We start from the raw sequence: 19707 nt of genomic DNA, 5'->3' as shown, positions 1-19707 counted from the left end.
ATCGGACAAGGCTGGGCACGTGCCCTGCGGTCCACCCCGCGCGTCTGCAGCTCGGCGCTTGCCGAGGACACCAAGCGTCCACACGGACACACGCACACAAATGTTCCCAGAGCCGTGTGCACAACAACCCAAACCTAGAAACCCCCCAAAGGTGCCGCAGCCTCGGCTGGACCGGCCACCCGTGCGTGTTCAGGGAGCCACAGACGGGGAGCTGCGCCGTTGCCCAGACCACGGCAGCCGGAGGGGAGTCAGGACACAAGCCCGTAGGAAGCACGACGGACTTCGGGGCAGCAGGCGGCTCAGAGGCTGCCGGGCGTGGGCGGGCGTGGGCGGGCGGGGCAGCAAAGGCCCGAGGGTCCCGGGGGCACGCACGTTCCCGACCTCAGCCACCGCCATCGTCTAGTGAGGCGGCGTTTGTCGAGAGTTACCGCGGCTGCATTTTAGATTCGCAGTTTGATGTACGTGAGTTACGCCGCACGAAATTTGTTAAAAACTCACCCATCAGAATGTTTAATTTTTAAGAACCACGTCTCTGGCTCTAGCTCTTAACGTGTAACACTCGGCGCTCCCGCTAAGCACCGAGGCTCACGGGGATGTCACACCTTCGCGAATGCTTCTCTAGGGGCAGGAAACCATCTAATTCCCTGTGAGCAGGAAAATCATGTGGGCTGACAATCCTTCCGGATAACAGTGCTGGGCCTCCGCGCTCATCTCGGGGCGCCCCCGCCCAAAGGCCAGGCCCCGGCCTCAGCTGCCGCGCCCGGGGAGTCCGCACTCCCGTCCTGCCAGTGGGGCCGGCCGCAGGAGCACCTGCAGCGTCCGGTCTCCCCCTGGCCTCATCGCCCCCAGCCCACACCACTCTCACAGTCGACCCTCCTCTTCAACCTGAGTCAGACCGTGTCCGCTCCGCCCCTGCTCGGGACCTCCCATGGCCCCCACTGCACCCCACATGAGCACCAGCCTCTCCCGAAATATCACCTGCCCTCACTGGTCCCTTCAGTACTGCCTGTCAGCCGATGTCCCCGCAGGGAGGCGGGCAGCGGGAGGGTGGCCCGCTGCCTACATCCCCACGACACATCACAGGAGCCACGGCCTTGTCAGCCAGGCCGCCTCCTGTGACCCCAGGCAGCTGGACAACCCCACCTGGTTTCAGGCTCAGTCCAGAGAGAGGGGACAAAACGTCCACCATCCCGATGACACGGAAAGGGTCTGGATAACCACACTGTGGGGAGCTAGGAAGAGGGACGCACCCCCGACGTTCTTGTCAGGAGAACGCGTGTGAGAAGCTGAGACCAGGGCAGGAGGCGGGGTGGCCTGCTGGTGGCGGACAGCCGGCCGGCTTCCTCGCGGCAGGTGCTGCCCAGGAAATGGCACGAAGAAAAGCACGGGTGCAAAGCCAGACCTCCCCGGAGTCAGAGAACACCGCCACCGAGTCACAGGGGCGGCTAGGAACGGGCTCCGACCGCTAGAGGAGAAGAGCTTCCGGCGGGGGTACGGGGAGCAGGCAGCACACGCACACTTGCGGAGGGACCCCACGTCACCCAGAGCCAGACACCACACACATGCCCGCCTGCCAGAAAACAGCGGCCGCAGGGGTCATGGCGGGGGCAAGCTGACACTGGCCACCTTCGTCCTTGAGGGGTCAGCGGGCAGAGTGAGTGAGGACCAGAAGAGCTGGTGGCGCCCCGGGGGACACAGGGGCCCATGGGCATCCCCAACCACAAACACACCAAAGACCACCTGGGGGAGAGAGCCAGTGATACCCCCGTGAATAGCGATAAGTGTGGACATTTACGCCAAGACGGGAAAACAAAAGACTCCGCCCCCAGCCCCAGATGTTAAGTCCCTCCCAGGAACCTCAGCATCAAAGAAAAGCTGAAAGTCTGAGCGACACAGAGCTCCGCCAAGGCTCGGGGCTCCCTGCATGCATTTGCCCCAAACGCCAGAGCAAACCCGTCCAGCAGTGACTCCAAAGGTCAGCATGCGGGGGAGGCTGGAAGGAGCAGAGGCAGCAGCACGAATCACTGACTCAGCAAACAGGGAGGCCGCACCACAGACGAATCAGGCCAAAAGCAGCGTTCGCGGGAAATCAATAATCAGCTACAAAACCAGAAAACACGGGGAGAAGAACACACGCACATGACTGACAAACCCAAACGCACCCTGAGACGCAGCTCTGCCCAAGTCCGTGCAGACCGTGGAGGCCCAGACAGGGCAGGCCTGACACCAGGGCGCCCCGCGGGGGCCGGGACACACTCACTGGGCCCAGAAAACCCTACATTCTCTCCACAGGCCCTGCAGATGCCGGAAACACTCACCGATGGCCAAGACAACGCCCAGTGAAAACGGTGGGTGGGCATGTCCTTCTCGGGGCAAGATGGCACTTTAGCCCAAAGCCTGCTCCGTGTCCTGGGCAGCCCCTGGGCCACGTGCCTGCTGCCACCACTCAGCAGGCGCTGAAGGGCCAGGCCACAGCCTGGGCGCTGGGAGACATCAGGGGCCCGAAAGTCGGTGGCGAGCACGAAGCAGTATTCTTTGTAAAGACGGGATTACTCACGTGGAAAACCCAACGACCGAGCGCGCGTTACCAAGAGCGGAAGCATTCCTGACCCCCAAGCACACAGAAGCGGCAGCAGAAACCAGGGGAAGGACAGCGCTCACGCAGCAGCAGGGGGCAGGTGGCTTGGTCCAGAGGGCGGCTGAGGAACAGCCACGGGGTGGGAGATGCTCGCTCTTGGGAGGGGGTCGACAGGGCGCTGGGATGGGGCAAGGCGGGCAAGAGAAGCGCGTGAGGAAACGAGTACGAAAGGCTGCAGACCCTGGGGAAGAGGAGCGGGCGGAGGCGCCCACCCTCGACGGTCCGAAGCGCGCGGGCGGTAAGCGTCGGCGGCAACGCCTACTCAGCACCTGGGCCTGGAGAGCCAGACAGACGGGGCAGCAGGGCCCAGCTGCAGACCCACAGACGGGGGCTCCGAGGACTGGGACGGAAGGCAACGTGGGGGCGTCCAGGAGAGGAAGGAAGACCGCGTGCGCACAAGAACACCCGTGCAAGAGTGCACACAGCGGCTCTGCGATGCCCCAGGGTGGAAACACGCGTGGGGGCCATGACGGGGAGGAGGCCCCAAGGCAGCCGAGGAAGGTACAGGCAGAGTGGGCGACGGCAGAAGGGATTCTGGTGGGCGGCGGCAGAACAGTCCGGAAGGAAGATCCAGGTGCCGAGGAGCTGCTTCCCCCCACGGGCTAGAACCTGGGCGGATGGGGGTCCTGGGAGCAGGTGGACACTCAGCACAGCACGTCGGGGCCAGGAGGCGGCCGGCGGCCGGGCTGGGACCCTGTAAAGGAGGACCCTGTGGCCCTGGATAGGGCGGCAGCAGGCAGGGGCAGGTGGTCAGCCATCAGGGGAGTGCCTGGCGTGGGTAACGTGCGCAGGACCAGCCCCTCGAGGCCGTGGGGGACACAGCCGGACTCACCGTCTCTAGTCAGGTTGGCGAGGGCCCCCTTCGCCTTCGGCCGGCTGTTCTCTAACTCGATCTCGATGGCATCCTGGTAGCTGGATATTTCACCTGAAATGAGTGACAGCACCAGTAAGCACAAACCCACTTCTCTAGGGAGCCGGAGGCACCTGTCGCGGCGAGATCGGTCGGTTACCTTCAACGTCCTCCAGTTTCTTGGACAGGACTTGCTCAAGCTGAAACAAAGCAATGAGAACGTTCAGCAAAGAGACGAGGAGGCCATCTGGGGAAGCAGTGTGCTTCACGGCGCCTAGGGTCCCCAGCCCTCCCGACACAGGCCAACACCGGTGCCCCAAAGGAACTGCACCCCAAGCACCCAGGGCAGCGCCGGGGCAGACCCTGACGGCTGTGGGGAAGGCGTGGGGGCCATCGAGGGACCCGGCAGCCTGCCACCCCCCGGCCAGCGGCAAGGGTGCCCCTCCTGCACCCCCAGGGCTCAGCCCCAACCCCACCCGTCTGTCTACCTCTCCCTGTGCACCATGTGGAAACAGACCCAGCCTAGCCTTTGGACCTAACTCACTTGTTAAAATGAGAACGTGACACAGGACATTAGAGAACAGGCGAGACACCGGCATGCTGCACAGGCGAGGCCCGGCCAGCGTGGGGCGTACCTGCTTCATGCGCAGCTTCCGCTGCCCGGCCGTGTACGACGGGGGGTCGCACTCCCCCTCCAGGTCGATCTTCATGAACTCGTCCACAGTCAGCTGGCTCGTGGGTGTGTCCTCAAACTCCGTCAGCCTGGAACAAGCCATGTCCTGGGGAGCCCGGCACACCGGCCCCACCCGGCCATGAGCCCTACTCGCCGCGGCCACCGGCGGCACCCCAGAAGGAAACGCCACGTGTGCTTGTCGCGCCCGTGGGGAGACTCCGAGGAGGCCCAGGAGGAAGGAGGCCAAGCTGGCAGCCCCAGGTGGTCGACAGCTGGGGATTAATCACCTGCCTTTTATACAACCTACAAAACGTTTAAAAATTAAAAAAGTTTTCTTTCAATAAAAATCTATTCAAAGAGAATTAGGAGTCAAATGTGCAAAATATTTCTCTTTCTGCCTTTCGAAAGTGCCGCAGGATAGGACCTCAGTTGAGAAACAGCCATCAAATGTGGCAGACTGGCGGTAAAACAGCTGCAAGGACAGGTCTGCCGGTGATCCGGCTCGCGGCTACCCGTCACAGCCCACGCACAGCTGACACTGGAGCTGAGCTCTGCCACCCCACAACCAGCACACCCCAAAGCAGGGGCTTGCAGGCACCCGGCCCTCTGTTTGAGCCCGGCTTCCCCGGCCGTGGGGGGGCCGGTCACTCGGGCTCTCAGTCCACCCCAACCTACCTCGGAGAGAAACGCGGGGTGGAAGGGCCCCACTGCAGGTGCAGCTGGCGTGGCGTCAGGAGGACCGACCAAGACGCCCTGGAGGGAGGCGGGCGGCCCTCTGGGACCTGGGCTGCACTGGGTCCTGGCCAGACCAGCAGGCAGCAGGACCGCGGGAGGGCCACGCCCCAAGGACCCCTCAGGAGGTGGCTCTGACCAGCAGATGGATGAGGTGTCTGAGCCCCAGGCCATGAGCGAGAGCCACCTACCTCTTGCGCAGCGTGGATTCGCACACCTTGACCACGCTGATGACCTCTTTGACGGTTCTCCGGAAATCATGCATCCTGGCCGCAACCAGAAGAGCTGGAGAGGAGCACGACGGGGAGTCACGATCGGAACTCCGTACTCGGGCAGTGAGCGCCCTGCGCGGGGCGAGTCCCCAGCCTTACAGCAAGGAACAGTTACGCGTGTATGCGATGGTCCCGACCCCCGAGAGCTGCACGCTGCCCCGCGTGCAACTGAGCCACAGACGAGAATCGCAGAGAGTGCCGCGTCACACACCCCATCTTAAACACGAAGGGAACAAAAACACGTCTTCTGAGAACCTCGTGTGACCCCTCAAAGCCGGTGAGCGAACTCTGAGGTGACCCGAACAGGCACACTGGTTGGCAACAGAGGTAAGGATTCTGTGGACACAGCCCAGGTCGGGGGGCAAAGGGCCCTGTGTGGCGGCCACAGCCGGGCTGACTACGAGAGGCCCGGAGTCGGCAGTGCACCGGGAAGTGATTTTTGGCGGTAGCTGAGCATGGGAACGCGGGCCCTTGGCATTGCAGGAAGGCCTGGAGCCGGGGGGTGGGGGGTCCTGGGGTAAGGACCCCCAGAGAGGAGTAAGGGCCTGCTGAGGAGGACCCCAGGCCCAAGGGCTGCATCAGACCTCACGGCGTCGGGGACAGAGCTGGAGGACTCTGAGGGACCCCGGACAGCTGCCCTTTGGGTGGGGGGGCGAGGAGACACAGCCCAAAAGGCCCGGGTACTCTCTGTAGTAACAACTCGGCACTGGGGTCAGGGCAGGGCCAGCCGCATGGGAGCCCCTGAGGGCCGGGTCAGCTCTGGAGACAGCCCACCCGTCCCCCACGGCCAGGGGGCCTGGCCAGCATGACCCCAGGGCTGTCATACCTGCTCCACAGAGGCCCGAGGGGCGCCGGCCGGTGTGCATCCAGTCCCTTTTCATCCTCTGCAGGAGTCTCAGGGCCGTCATGGACACCTCGTGGTTCTTCTCCCCGAACTCCAGCAGGTGGGCAAAGCGCGGGATGTACAGGCACGGGTCTGCCGCAGACACAAGGCCTCAGTGCGCCCAGGGCGCGGCCGGGAACGGGAGCACCCCCCACCAGGCTTCATGGAATGTGCGTGTTCCAGATCCGGGAGGCACACGGACACCACACAGCGCGTCCTTCCAGTCCTCCACGCACAGGCTCCTCGACCCTCAGCTGCTGCTCGCAGAGGCCTCCCACATGCTCGTGTTCACGCATACACAGTACCCTGCCGCTCTGGCATTTTGCGCATCGGGACTGAACCGGAGCCTATCTCTCAGCTGTTCGTTGGTCTAGTTTACTATCACAGAACACGACCTACGTTTTCTGCCCTGTTGTCTACAGGTGTGTGCGTGTCTCTCACGCACACTTTTCTTAGCAAAGGAAGGCTCAGGAGGGACCCGTGCATGCACGCACACATACACTCTCCCTCCCTCATGCCCCGCTCCCTGGAAGACCCCTGGAAGACCCCTGGCCTAGGCTTTAGGGAGCGTCCAGCCTCCAGGTGACCTCATGAACTCAGCTGACTGCAGCACTGCCCTAAGTGCACGGAGGAATCATGCACGGCCCCCGACGGAACATCAGGGGCGAGACTTGCTTTGGACGGGATCACCAGGAAGGCCTTGCTGAGACTTGAATAGGGGGTGTCCCGAGGGGGCCCCAGGCCAGCCAGAAAGCAGGCGTGTGCTGGCAGATGGTGACCGGCAGGACCCTGCTGTCCACCAACACCAAGCACCTGCCTTTGGGGCCCCAGCCCGGTCACTTCTCCCAACTTCCTGCATCTATGAGGGCCTACGTGACTGAGCTCTGGCCCCTGGAAGCCCCATGTCGGCCTACAAGTACCCCTTCCTCCCTCTGCCCACCTTGGCTCACATAAAGGACCACAGGAGATGGGCAGCAGCCCCACCCCAAGGATGGCAAGGACCGGAGCGACATCCTGCAGCCAACTGCAGAGGCTGAGCCGGCGAGCAGCTGCCACCCATCCACCTTTCCAGAGGCCCTGGGTGCTGTGCGGTCTGTGAGGAGCTGGGTCCTGGGTGGGGCAGGCTGGGCGGCACGTGAAGCTACGGCAGCACGGCACAGTCTCCTGGCACATCTGTCTCCAAACCTCAGAAGGAGCTTTCAAACGTGCCGGTCAGTATTTCAAGAACGCACCAGCATCAAGCTTTCATCTTTAGCTCTGGCGCTCGTGCTTTACCAAAATCAGTTTGAAACCCTGACGGTAACATTACTTTAAAAATATACCTGTTTTCTCCCAATAACATGTCTTTTAGCAACCAAATCACAAACAAAAACCTGACCAAAACAGAACAAAGCCAGTGGCAGAGGGGTGCCTAGCTCCAGACTGCCCAGGCTCAAAGCTGACCACGCAAACCGTATACAGGGGACGGTAAGAAACCACAACACATCACACCACCTAGGTAAACCCTCTCACCAGCTGGGAGAAAGAGGTAAGACCCAGCACCCGCTGTTTACAAGAGACACTAAAAATGTGGCACGGAACGGTGACAAAGGCCACGCGGGCACCACCAGGCTCGCCACCTTGGAGAGAGGCAGCTGCAGGGACACGGGGCAGGGGGCCCTGAGGGGCCGAGAGGAGGACTTTATGACAGAGGGAAAACCACCTCACAGGAGACCACGCGGCCACACGCCTGTGGACGCACCCAACACAGCAGGAACTGAACACAGCAGGAGGCACTGGAAACCACAGTCTTAGAACCACAACAAGGTGAGAGGTAACGCAGTTTGTCCAACTTGACAGAGAGATGAAGGCAGAAAGGACAAAACAAGGAACAGTTAGAGTCGCCAGCAGCCCCACTGACCCAGCACCAGCAGAGGGGGGCCCGGCTTTTCCAAAGCCTGTGCAATGGGGAGGAAAGCCTCCGGACACCGCAGAGAGGGAACCCTCCCAGGGCGCGCTGCCTCAAGCGCCCCAACCTCTTAGGTACCTGTGAAAACTGCCATGTTTGATGAAGAAGCAACAACCGGGGTGCCTGGCGGGCTCCCTCGGTCAAGGGTGTGACTCGGGCTCCGCGCAGGGCATGGAACCTGCTTACGGTTCTCCCTCCGTCTGCCCGGCCTCTTGCTCGCTCTCGCTCCCCAATAGATAAAACCCATAATGATAGAGACCATACACTAAGAACTAACAAGGAACACACACGTAAGATGCTCCAAAGAGGCAGAAAAAGACATAAAAGGGCAGAGAAGCTGCAGAGGCCGGACCCGGTCAGACCCCGCCCTGCGCCGGTCACCCCGGCCCCGGACGGGCGACAGGCCCCGGGGGGGGGGGGGGGGGTGGACGACGATATGGGGAGCACGGCGACAACAGCGCTCGCACACCGGCGCGGCGACCAGCGACACACGAGGAAGCGCGTGCACAGCTTGCATCCGGAAAGCGGCTCGTGGACGCCCCGCACGGAGACACACACACGTGCGTCCGCGGACCGCGCGCGCCAGCGCTGTCCCCGCAGCGCTCCCACCTGCACCCCCGCCTCCCCCGCCGCAGCTGGCGACCGCCCACGGGGGCGGGGCGGGGCGGCCCAGGCCGCGAGCGCGCACGTCGTCCGCGCGGGGTGCGGGGCCGTCCAGGCCGTGAGCGCGCCCGTCGTCCGCGCGGGGGAAGGGGCGGGGCCCGCCGTGACGCGGCGTGACGCGCGGGCGCCGCGGCGGCAGGGGCGAGGGCGGGCCGGACGGCGCCCCCTGCGGCCGCGCTGCGGGCTGCGGGCTGCGCGCGGGCGGGGCGGGGCGGGGCGGGGCGGGGCGGCCCGAGGCAGCAGCGCCCGCCGCGGCCCCCATGCTGCTGCCCCTGGCCTGCCTGCACGGCCGGGTGGCGCAGTGCCTCACGGCGCTCCTGGTGCTCGCAGAGCCGCCCCCCCGGCCCCGGCGCGGCGCGAGGGCGCACGGCGCACCAACGGCGCGCGCGGAGGCCGCCCTGCCCGCGAAGATGGCCGCGGAGCTGTACCCGGCCGCCGGCGCCGCGGCCGCCACCGCCACGGACATCGCCAACAGCAACGCCGCCGCCGCCGCCGCCGCGGGCAGGAAAGGCCCACCCAGCGCCCCGCCGCCCGCGCCGCCGCCGCCCGCGCCCGCGCCGCCCGCGCCCGACAACAACAACTTGGAGAGCCCCAACTGGCAGTCCTTCCACCCGACCCTGCGCGAGAGGTGAGCCCGGGCCGCACCCGCGCCCCGCGCCGCGCGCCCCCGCCCCGGCCCGACCCCCGAGCCGCGAGCCGTGTGCCTCTGCCCTTTGCAGGAACGCGCTGATGTTCAACAACGAGCTCATGGCCGACGTGCACTTCATCGTGGGGCCCCCGGGAGCGGCCCGCAGGGTGCCTGCCCACAAGGTGAGTGGACGGACGCTCGGCCCAGCTCCTGAGCAACAACTGTCCTCTCCCCCGGGTGTGGCATCCTGGCATCCGCTGGGGGCAGGGGGGGGCAGGGCTCAGGGCAGCTTCTGTCTCATCCGCAGTATGTCCTAGCCGTCGGGAGCTCCGTCTTCTATGCCATGTTTTACGGCGATTTGGCAGAAGTCAAGTCAGAAATCCACATCCCCGACGTGGAGCCCGCAGCTTTTCTCATCTTGTTGAAGTAAGTCGGCTGCATGAGGGTGCGGGGAGGGGGTGGCTGCTGCCGCCTGGCTGCCACCAGCTGGCCTGCTCCAGCTGCACCCCGGAAGGCTGTAAGGACTGAGGGCCCCCGCGTCCCAAATCCCAGGGGCCATGGCATGCCCCGTGCAGCCTGTGATGCAGTCCCCACCCTGCCCAGGTATATGTACAGTGACGAGATTGATCTGGAAGCTGACACGGTGCTGGCCACCCTCTATGCTGCCAAGAAGTACATCGTCCCTGCTCTAGCAAAAGCCTGTGTCAATTTCCTGGAGACGAGTCTGGAAGCCAAAAACGCCTGCGTCCTGCTGTCCCAGAGTCGGCTCTTTGAGGAGCCGGAGCTGACCCAGCGCTGCTGGGAGGTCATTGATGCTCAGGCTGAGATGGCTCTGAGGTCCGAGGGCTTCTGTGAAATCGACTGGCAGACGCTGGAAATCATCGTGACGCGGGAAGCCCTCAACGCCAAGGAGGCAGTGGTCTTCGAGGCCGTCCTGAATTGGGCCGAGGCAGAGTGCAAGAGACAGGGCTTGCCAGTCACCCCGCGCAACAAGAGGCACGTTTTGGGACCTGCCCTCTACCTGGTCCGAATTCCCACTATGACCCTGGAGGAGTTTGCCAATGGCGCTGCCCAGTCGGACATCCTGACCCTGGAGGAGACCCACAACATCTTCCTGTGGTACACGGCGGCCAACAAGCCCCTCCTCAGCTTCCCCCTGACCAAGAGGAAGGGCCTGGCCCCGCAGCGCTGCCATCGCTTCCAGTCTTCCGCCTACCGCAGCAACCAGTGGCGCTACCGCGGGCGCTGTGACAGCATCCAGTTTGCCGTGGACAGGAGGGTGTTTGTCGCAGGGCTGGGCCTGTACGGGTCCAGCTCTGGGAAAGCCGAGTACAGTGTGAAGATTGAACTGAAGCGGCTGGGGGTGGTCCTGGCTCAGAACCTGACCAAGTTTGTGTCGGACGGCTCCAGCAACACCTTCTCAGTGTGGTTTGAACACCCTGTGCAGGTCGAGCAGGACACCTTCTACACGGCCAGCGCTGTCCTGGACGGCAGCGAGCTCAGCTACTTCGGGCAGGAAGGCATGACGGAAGTACAATGTGGGAAGGTGACCTTCCAGTTCCAGTGCTCCTCAGACAGCACCAACGGGACCGGGGTCCAGGGTGGGCAGATCCCCGAGCTCATCTTCTATGCCTGAGGTGCCGTGGGGTGCCGTGGATGCGCTAGGACGGGCACCAGGAGGAGGCCTTTCTCTGCAGCCGGCCCTGCCGGGAAGGGACGTGCAGGAGACTGTGCGACCCCTTTATCCCGCTGCCAGCTGCCTTGCTGAGACCATTAAAGGCTTCGCTTCCTTTGTATCTCTCTTATGCATAGTCAGCTGCGCCCGAAGCTGGGAACTTGAGGCTCTTCAGTACGACCAGAGCCGGGGCTTCTGAGTCCTGGCTGCTAGGCCAATCTGGGGGCCCAAGGCAGGCTTCACGCAGGCCCCCTCCCCATGGTGCCCACACTGCCTGCTCTGTGGGCCTTGCCATCCCTCCCACGCCTGTGAATTTGCAGCGGCACTATGCTTAACCTAAAACCTTCCCTTCAAATCCAGAATTGGGAAAAGTGACCTAAAAATAGTGCACTAGGTCTAGCCAGATTTTCATAATGAGGTTTCAGTGAAACAAGAGCCATCAAGAGAAATGAGCAAAGGAGTGTGAAGCTGAGGCATGCTTTCCCACGTGTCTGTGATGGCGTGTCCCTTCCAGCACACCAGAAGGCCTCCAGTGCTAAGCCATGCCTCCTGGTTAGAAACTGCCTCGGGGAGGCCTTTCTGTCCCTGTCAGCTTCCTCCGTGGGTCTGTGGCTAGAACGCTCTGCTTGCGTCCTACTTCCTGGGGCATGCCAGCCTCTCAGACAAAGCCCTCCTGGAGGACTCACAGATTGGAGGGTGGCGGGGTGAGGAGAGGCTGTCTGCCAGCCCCAAGGCTGCAGGCCCTGGAGACCAACCGTCTGCCTCAGGTGTGCCAGCAGCTCCCGTGGCAGGCCCCAGGTGGCCCCTGTGCAGGCATGCTTTGGGGTAAAGCAGGCTCTTTGAGCCCCTTGCCCCTGTCCTCCCAGGCAGCACACTCTGGCCGGTTGCTTTGTTTCTGAAAAACCTCAGCTTGGAGGGACCTGTCACTCGGCACAGAGAAGCGGCCTCTTGCAGAGGGTCTGGGCTGGAGCAGAATGGCCAAGCCTGGTGCACCTCTGCAGCGGCGCCCCCTCCTGACCCACCCGCCACCAGACCCACCTTCCCAGCCCCAGGGGACCATCCTGTGGGTTAGCTGGCACTGCACCCTCAGCCCACCCTCCCTGGCCCTGCCCTCTGCCTCCTTGAAATGAGATACGCTTGAAGAGGATGATGGGCAAGACAGGGAGCAGTCCCTGCAAGCAGACTTGAACACAGCCCTCTAGGTAGAGCTCCCGTGAAGGCAGAGCGGGCTAGAAGAGCACCTGCTCCGTCCGCAGAGGTCCTGCCTTCCCCGGGGCACCTGCCACCAGGTGTATTCCTCAAGAGGTAGAAAGATGGGTCCTGTTTCCTTCTGTGTCCACCCCCACACCTGCCGGGTACCCAGAAGGAACCCCCAAATTGCTGGGCTCTTGGCTGCTTCTCAGACATTTCTTATGACCTGGTGGAGCCCCTGTCCCTGCACAGGACTCCCCCCCCCCCCCCCGCTCCCAGCACCGGGCCCGGCTGCTGCCATACCTATCGCTGGCGCGTTGATGCAGAGCTCTCGTGCCAGAAGAAGGAACGTCTTCCCCAGCACATACACATTCACCTGTGAGAAAGAAGCCACAACTGAGGACAGCGTTGGGATTTAGGGAACGTGCGTTTCTGTTCCTTACAACGTGCGTTTCATTGTCCAGTCTCTCACAGATCCCCACATAAGAGGTCCTGGCCAGCGCCCCCCGCCCCCCGCCAGCCCCCTGCCCTGAGCCCACAGAGCAGCCCATGGCGCTGCTTCCCAATCCCAGACAGCTTTTTCAGACCCTGCCGCTGTCTCAGCAACGACCAGATCTGCTAAGAGAAAGTGCTGAGAGACGGCCGGCACGGTGCGAGCTCCCAGAGCACCCCTGCATGCTCCCTGGGGGGCGTGGCCTCAGCCCTCGCTGGGATCCCTGTCTGTGTCCCTGTGGACCAGCTCTGTCATGGCCGCGGTCTCTGCAGGTCACAGTGACCAGCCCCCCCCCCCCCCCCCGCACTGCTCCCACCTTAAGTCCAAATCTGCTGTGGAGTCCCTCGCCTGACCAGGTTGCTTGCAATTGAACACATGGTCAAGGACTCCAGGGTGCAGACCTCCAGTGCAGCTGAGCCCGGCGTTGTCCCAAGAGCCTGCTCTGTGCTGACCAAGGCCTGGGGGGAGGGCTGTGGGGAGGGCCTTCTGAGCGGTGTTTGACAGCAGGCGTGGCAGAAGCTGGACAGCTCGGACGAGGTGCGGAATTGGGAAGAGCCCGGCCTTAGCCCCTTTCGCCTGAGCTGGAGAGGGCTGGCCCTGCCCCTGGGACTCGCAGGCCTCAGTGTCCTCGCCCTGGCCCTCTGCCTCTGGTGTCCCCGCAGAGTCCCTTTGCCACGAGGGCCCCTTAGCCTCGTGCCCAAGAAGCACCAGAAAAGACTGCGAAGAAGAGTCGAGAACACCATGGGGGGGAGGGCTCTCAGGCAGCACGGATGGGCGCCTGTGGCCGTCAGGGAGCACCGAAGAATAGTACAAAGTCCCCCTGGGGGAGATGGAGGGTGCTCCACCCCCAGGCCTCCTTCTCGGGAAGCCCCCTTCGTAGGGCTGGTGGCTCACAGAGCTGGCCTTCTCAATGGGTTCTGCCCCTGGCCTGCCCACCAGGGCACACGTGCATGCGAGCATGCGTGTGTGTGTGCGTGTGTGCGGAAGCGTGCATCTTCTAGGAGCACCCCAAGCTCCTGCATCTTCACCCTCCTGACTTCATGCCCGTCTGGACCAGAGTGGTCCAGAGTGGTCCCGCAGCGTGCTGCCCCTTTCCTCTCTGCAGCACCTCCCTGACCCAGCTAACCCCCTTCACACCTCCCACCTCCCCAGCCCTGTCCCAGGCAGATGGACACCTGGACACCACAGAAAAGGGTTCTCTGAAAAGACTTCAAAGGGAGAGTCCAATGTTTAAAAGGCCGTGCTCCTACAATGTGTGTGGTTCCTGCCGGAGATGCTGACATTCATCAGCAGACATTAGAAACAATGACACGGACTCCGAGGACCCCTGCCTGTGTCTGTGGCTCATCTCTGTGCCAGCTACGCCTTCATGGGGTGCCAGGACACACCCCCCCCCGTTTCTGCTGGGGGAGCTGAACCCTGAACCTGTGTCAGCCCTCGGCAGCCCTGCTCTAGCCTCCCTCCCTGCTTCCTGTCCCAGGAAGTCCCAGGAGGGACAGGCCGTGAGGCCACGCCCTGACCGTGCACTGCACGCGGAGCGCTGGGTTTCCACAATTCCAACAGGTTATTATTAGCTTGGCCACAGAATATTTCTGCAGGACTCCTGAGAGATGCCATTTATAAAGACAGCTGGGAGGGCAGACACAGGCAGCATCTGGTTTACACGGAAGTCAAGCTCTGGCACCACAGGGACTCTGTGGCATGTGGGGCACCCAGTCCTGACCAAGCTTTCCTCAAAGGGGTGCAATCTCTGTGAGTCCCACACACACCCTCACGCTGTGGTCACGTCTGTTTTCCGTGATCCCCCTGCTCTTTCCGAGTCCTCCGTGGACGGATCCCCCTGCCTGCCCTAGCGCTGTTCCCAGGGACGGAACACATGCAGAACCTCGATGGCCCCATCCCTGCCGAGTCCCTCTTGCTGGGTCTTTCCATTCTCTTCAGTAGTTTGGAAACAAGAGATGCCACAGAAAATGCTTTCCTGGTACCCAGAGTCCCTAAACAGACTATCACATGGGGTTTTATGTTGTTGAAGATACATGAGTTTGAGTTCCCTTTTCCTTTTAAAGTATTTCCCTTCCCTCAGACCAAGTCCAGCTGGGTCTTTCCACTGGTTCTGAGGCCGAGGCCGCCCAGCTCCCAGGACAGCGCTGTGACCTGTGTTTACTGCTCCCCTACTGGTTTTGAAACAGACCACAGCCTGGTATGTCCTTTGTTCTGTGGACCAGCCTCCAGGCCCCAGGCCCAGCCTCCCTTGGGAAAGGGGCTCAGGAAGGAAACCAGTCTACCTGGAGCAGGTCACTGAGGTCGAGGAGCATGTCTGTGGCAGGAGTCAAGGAACGTCTGCACCCAAGCCCACGGGCTCCAGTTACCCGATCGCTTCCCCAAGGCGCAGACCTACCACCCGGCCAGAGGACCTTGCTGTGAATCCAAGCTCGGCACTGGCTCTCCCAAGAGGGGTGAGGCGTCGGCATCAGGGCTGACCAGAACCCGTGAACCACACCCAGGGCCATCGACGCAGTCCTCAGAGTACTCACTGCCTTCCCAGAGCAGCCCCCACGCCTCATGGGGCACAGCCCAGAAGCACTTGACGACACTCACTCCATCCCTCGAGCAGCTCCTGAGACCTGGCCGGTGCTGCACATGGCTTCTGCCCCACGACACGTGGCTCCTGGGGACAGACACACACACAGTGGGCCCCCTCTGGTGGCTGGCAGGCACCTCCAGGGTGCTGGTGCTCGGGGGGACAGCCGCGGGGACTCTGGCACGGGACCTGTCCTCGTGCTTCAGCAGGTGATCAAAGCGTCACCAGATGATGTCCCCCGTGACTTGGAACCCAGCTGGACACACAAACACACAAGACACCAGCTGCTGAGTAAGGCCCCTGGTCGGGTGTGGTGAAACGTCACATTCACTCATGGGTCTGCTGTGGCTCTGAGGCGGGTGACAGAGAAATCGAGGGGCTGAGTCAGAGCGGACCAGGCGTCAGGCCCAAACACAGGAGGAGAAAGAAGTCCCCGATGCCACAGCCTCCCATGAGGTCCCACACACACCACCACAACCTCTAAGGTCCTTGAATAAAAGGCACCCTGTTTCTCGGTCTCTGAAGGCACACACTCGGACGGGAGGGTTGCCAGTGAAGACTGACCAGCTGGCGGGACCAAGTACGGAAAGAAGCACAGAGGAGGGAAAGGAAGCCGTCCTACAGGACAGAGCAGAAACCCGTGGCGTCGAAACAGACACGCGAGACGCAGCAAGCCAAGAGGCGGAGCTCCGGAAACAGGCAACGGGTCAGTGGCTGCGGGGGTGGGCGTGGTGCCCAGGGATGAACAGGGGAGCACGGGGGACTTGCAGGGCCGTGAGGCCTCCGTATGATGTCACAGGCACGGGCACCCCAGTGAGCTGTCACGTAGCAACACGGGCCGCACAGCACACCGGTGCAGGTGTGAACCGGGAAACTGTGTGTGGGCGGGGGGAGATGGGGAAGTCCGCACAGTTTTGTCTTTAACCTACAACTGCTCAAAAAATGAAGTCTATTCAAAAGATAATAATAAAATAAAGTCCAAGTAACAGGTAACAGTTGTGATGGACACTTCAAGACGAGAAGCACCGAGCTCCGAGAAATGCACACAAAGTGCCCCCAACAGCACCAGATGCTGGCAGGGGCGGGGCCACCCCAACCCACGTCCTCAGCTGGCTGGGCCACCATGGAACGACCACTTTGGAAAAAGGCCACGAGTGTCTTGTAATACTAACCACACACCCGCCTCTGACCAGCTAGTCCACACCAAGGTATTCACCCACGGACACGTCCAGGAGCCTCACACAAACAGCCAAAGGGCAAGAAGAGCCCAGACGTCCACTGACAGAAGAACCCGCGGCCAGTCCCACGTTCCCACAACGGAGGGGAGCATATCCTGGCACGCAGCACACCGATGAGTCCAAAGCTTGCCTAGTGACAGAAACCTTACAGAACAGGGCTTCCCTTTACCGGACACTCAGAACAAGCAAAACTAACCAATGGGAATCCTCAGACAGTAGGTACCCTGGGGCAGGGCAAGCAGCCTGACCAGAAGGGCCGCAGCAGCTGGCCGCAGGATGGTGTCGCCCTGGATCCTGCTGGGAGGCCTGGCTGCAGAGAAGCACACTTGGCAAAACTCCTCAAACGGTACCATTAATACTCGTGTACTTTGTTCGATGCCAATTTTACCACAAAAGGGAAGAGAGAGATCTAGCAAATACTGACATCTAGTGAGTTAGCGACCTGCCAGCTGCAGGGCAGTAGAGGCCTGTGCCTTACTCTGAAATGTGCCACAAAGTGTGAGGCTGGGGAGGACAGCAGGGCGGGGTGTCCACTGTGTGAGTCCTTCGACCTTGCCAGGGGTCTGAGATCCCCACAGTAAAATGACGGGGGACAGTGTGTGTACTTTAAAAGGGAGACTGGAGTTCACAATGTAACCGAGTTGCCAGGACTGGTCTCCGTGAGACACCAGAGGTGGTGGGGCACATGGCCGGGGTGCACTGGCCGCCTGGACACAGTGACAGTATCAACAGTGTGCGTCCCTACACGGGCGTCCACATTCCCGTGACCTGTCTGGGGCCCAGGCCTGTTAATGCCCTCAGGGCCTGGCCCACAGCGGGTCCCCCGACTAATGAGCATTTGGGATGACACTTAGGGTGACTTTGGAAAGTCTTCTGTCCGGCCTGACCAGTGGGCCTGCGTCTCTACCTTTTTGCTAAGCAGCTGCTTCTAACCTTCCTGGCACAGGGACGCCAACCAGAGGTCCAAATTTGCTGGAATCCTAAAAAAGGACGAGGCCTGTGTGCCGGTGCTGAGCGCAGCACTCGGGCGCGAGCACCTCTGCTCTGACGGCCTCCCTCCTGGTCCCCGACGTGCCCTGCTCGGTGCGGCTTCTGCTCGGTGAGCACCAACTTGGAGGGCCGGTCCCGGAAGAGACACGTAAACGCAGAGAACGGTGGCAGATAAACACCGTCAGAAGATTCTAGACACTCCTGAGAGTCCCAACAGATCAAAACTCAGGGAGGGGGTTCCGGCAGACCGCCAGCGGGCTTTGAGGAAGTGCGCCCGGGGCTGGCGCTCCCAGCCCCAACGCCGGGGGCCAGGACACCATCTGGCTGGTCTGCGTGCTGCTTCCGGAGAACAATCAGGGCTTGATTTAAACTCACACCCATTTTCGGTAAGTGGAAAAGCTGACAGAGATTTAAAGCAGGCAGAAGAGAAAGTCAGAAGCACATGCGATTTCTCTACACAGCCTCATGCTCCGAGCTTTGTCAAGGTGACCGAAGGGAGAACCGGAGAAACAGCCCTCGACGTCCAGTCCAACGGAAGGTCTAGCAGGACGCGCATGAGCTTCCAGCAGACGATGGTGGGGGTGGTAGGGTGGCCACGCCCGTGCCAGCACCGCCATTCCCCGGTCCAGACGGGAGGAGAGACAGGGAGGCCCAGGAACAGCAGCACGGTCAGCACCACGGAGTGGACACCTGCACCTCATGGAAGAGGATGACCTGCCCAGCACCCACCCACTGTCCACCGTCCAGCCCGCACCCCCTTCTGCAGGCCAGCTTCTGCTCTGACTCATCTTTCCCCAGGCAGCCACACCACATGGTACTTATTTACGGCCCAGCACACATCTCTGTTTAGAGAGGAGCTCACAGCCACGCCCCAGCAAGGACAAAGGCCACCAGGAACCCTCAACACCCTGCCCACTGCATTGGCTGTGCCTGGCAGAAGAGCCCGGTACCCTGCAGGGTGCCGGTCCTGCTCCCCGCGCACACACTGCAGGCACACGCCAACCCTGCTCCCGGAGTGCTCCACATCCCCAGCACAGTGCACCTGCCTAGAGACGGAGCCAGGCCGCTGCATCCTGTGGTGGGGTCTCCCTTGTGTACATCACTCTCCCTTATGTATAATCGACACAGGCCACCATCATCACTCCGCACGACAATCCCATGGTCTGGAGGTGCCTGCAGCCTGCCCTCCCGGCTCCGTGCCAGGGTCTGGGCCAGGAAGAGGCATAGGAAGGGCCTCGGGCCAGATCCCAGGTCAGCCGCATGCACTGGCACACCAGCGGCCCTGCCTCCCTGACTGCTGGGGGAGGGCAGAGCTCAGGCCTGCAGCACCAGCACGCAGAGACGGTCCATCCTGTAGCTGGCGGCTCCTGGCTCAGCAAGGCGCTAAGCAGCACAAGCCCTGGGACAGTCCTAACTCTGGTATCATGCCGACCGCTGTGCTGCAGGAGTGTCCGCTCCCCACCAGCTGGCGTCAGGCCGACATCTCTGACTGGAGGGCTCCGGGAAAGGTCAGCACACCTGATGTCAGGAGCTGCTGTGGCGAGAAGAGGGAGGGAGGGAAAGGGAGACAGGAGCCGGAAGCTACAGCCTGTTGGCCACAGGAAGAGCCACCGAGAGTTCAGGCAAGGAGGGAACAAGGCCTGACTTCAGTCTGGAAAGGCTCACCCGCAACTAGAGGCAAACCACCCAGGGCCTGGCCATGGAAGCTGGGGGAGCAGTCGGGGTGAATGCCAGGCAAGGAGGGGCTGCGGCTCACCGCCACGAGAGTGTGCATGGGCAACAACCCCTCTAGCACGACGCACAGGAGAACAAGCCAAAAAGCTTGGTACAGTGCAGGACAGCAACTGGGGAGCCACACCTGTGGGGAAGACCCTCAAAAGAAGGGGGGCCAACGCAGCGGGTTGTGCTGCCCCGGGGCCAAGTGCAGAGGCCTGGGGTGCACGCAGTCCTGCCTGGAGGAAGGTGAAGCTTAGGGTCCAGGCGCTTCCAAGACAGCCAGACTCATGGGGCCGGCCGGAGAGCGTGCACAGGCTCCCTCCAGACCCTGGCCGGCAGCTGTCAGCTGGGAAGGGTGGGAGCAGGCAGGGAACAAAGGGCCTGAGGAGAGCGCACGCCCGAGGCTCGCAGGCAGGGGCCAGCCTAGCTGCCCACACACTGCCTGCCGCCTGCCTGCCAGAGGGTGGGAAACCCCCTCTGGTGAAGAATTACGCACAGTCCCCACAATTTTTCAAATATAATATCCATCAGTTCAA

At 62.3% G+C, this 19707-nt stretch overlaps 2 protein-coding genes across 6 annotated transcripts in view; one reads left to right on the top strand and one right to left on the bottom strand.

The window, feature by feature from the left end:
- BRF1 (BRF1 RNA polymerase III transcription initiation factor subunit) overlaps positions 1–19707 on the bottom strand; it is a 57977-nt gene that overhangs the window by 12868 nt on the left and 25402 nt on the right. For 4 of the 5 annotated variants that reach the window (XM_057318515.1, XM_048219974.2, XM_048219975.2 and 1 more), the window contains 7 exons: positions 14932–14963; positions 12457–12529; positions 5992–6141; positions 5085–5178; positions 4124–4250; positions 3649–3688; positions 3471–3563 (listed from right to left, as the gene is read on the bottom strand). In XM_057318515.1, the coding sequence (XP_057174498.1) occupies positions 3471–3563; positions 3649–3688; positions 4124–4250; positions 5085–5178; positions 5992–6141; positions 12457–12529; positions 14932–14963 (609 nt within the window). The remainder of the gene's footprint in view (positions 1–3470; positions 3564–3648; positions 3689–4123; positions 4251–5084; positions 5179–5991; positions 6142–12456; positions 12530–14931; positions 14964–19707) is intronic. The other variant, XM_057318514.1, reaches the window with a different exon arrangement.
- BTBD6 (BTB domain containing 6) lies at positions 8880–11083 on the top strand. The gene is made up of 4 exons (XM_026515148.3): positions 8880–9287; positions 9379–9469; positions 9595–9713; positions 9891–11083. The coding sequence occupies exons 1-4, from the start codon at positions 8920–8922 to the stop codon at positions 10921–10923; spliced, it is 1611 nt and encodes a 536-aa protein (XP_026370933.2). The 5' UTR covers positions 8880–8919; the 3' UTR covers positions 10924–11083.

The sequence above is a fragment of the Ursus arctos genome, unplaced genomic scaffold (assembly GCF_023065955.2).
Source record: "Ursus arctos isolate Adak ecotype North America unplaced genomic scaffold, UrsArc2.0 scaffold_25, whole genome shotgun sequence".
Lineage (NCBI taxonomy): Eukaryota > Metazoa > Chordata > Mammalia > Carnivora > Ursidae > Ursus > Ursus arctos.
The sequence above is the reverse complement of the archived record's forward strand: the minus strand, read 5'-3'. Positions and strand labels throughout refer to the sequence as shown.

Coding starts and splice junctions, on each gene's coding strand:
- BTBD6 (XM_026515148.3), top strand. CDS start 8,920: ATGCTGCTGCCCCTGGCCTGCCTGCACGGCCGGGTGGCGCAGTGCCTC. Junction 9,470..9,594: donor GCAGGGTGCCTGCCCACAAG/GTGAGTGGACGG, acceptor TCTCATCCGCAG/TATGTCCTAGCCGTCGGGAG. Junction 9,714..9,890: donor GCTTTTCTCATCTTGTTGAA/GTAAGTCGGCTG, acceptor CACCCTGCCCAG/GTATATGTACAGTGACGAGA.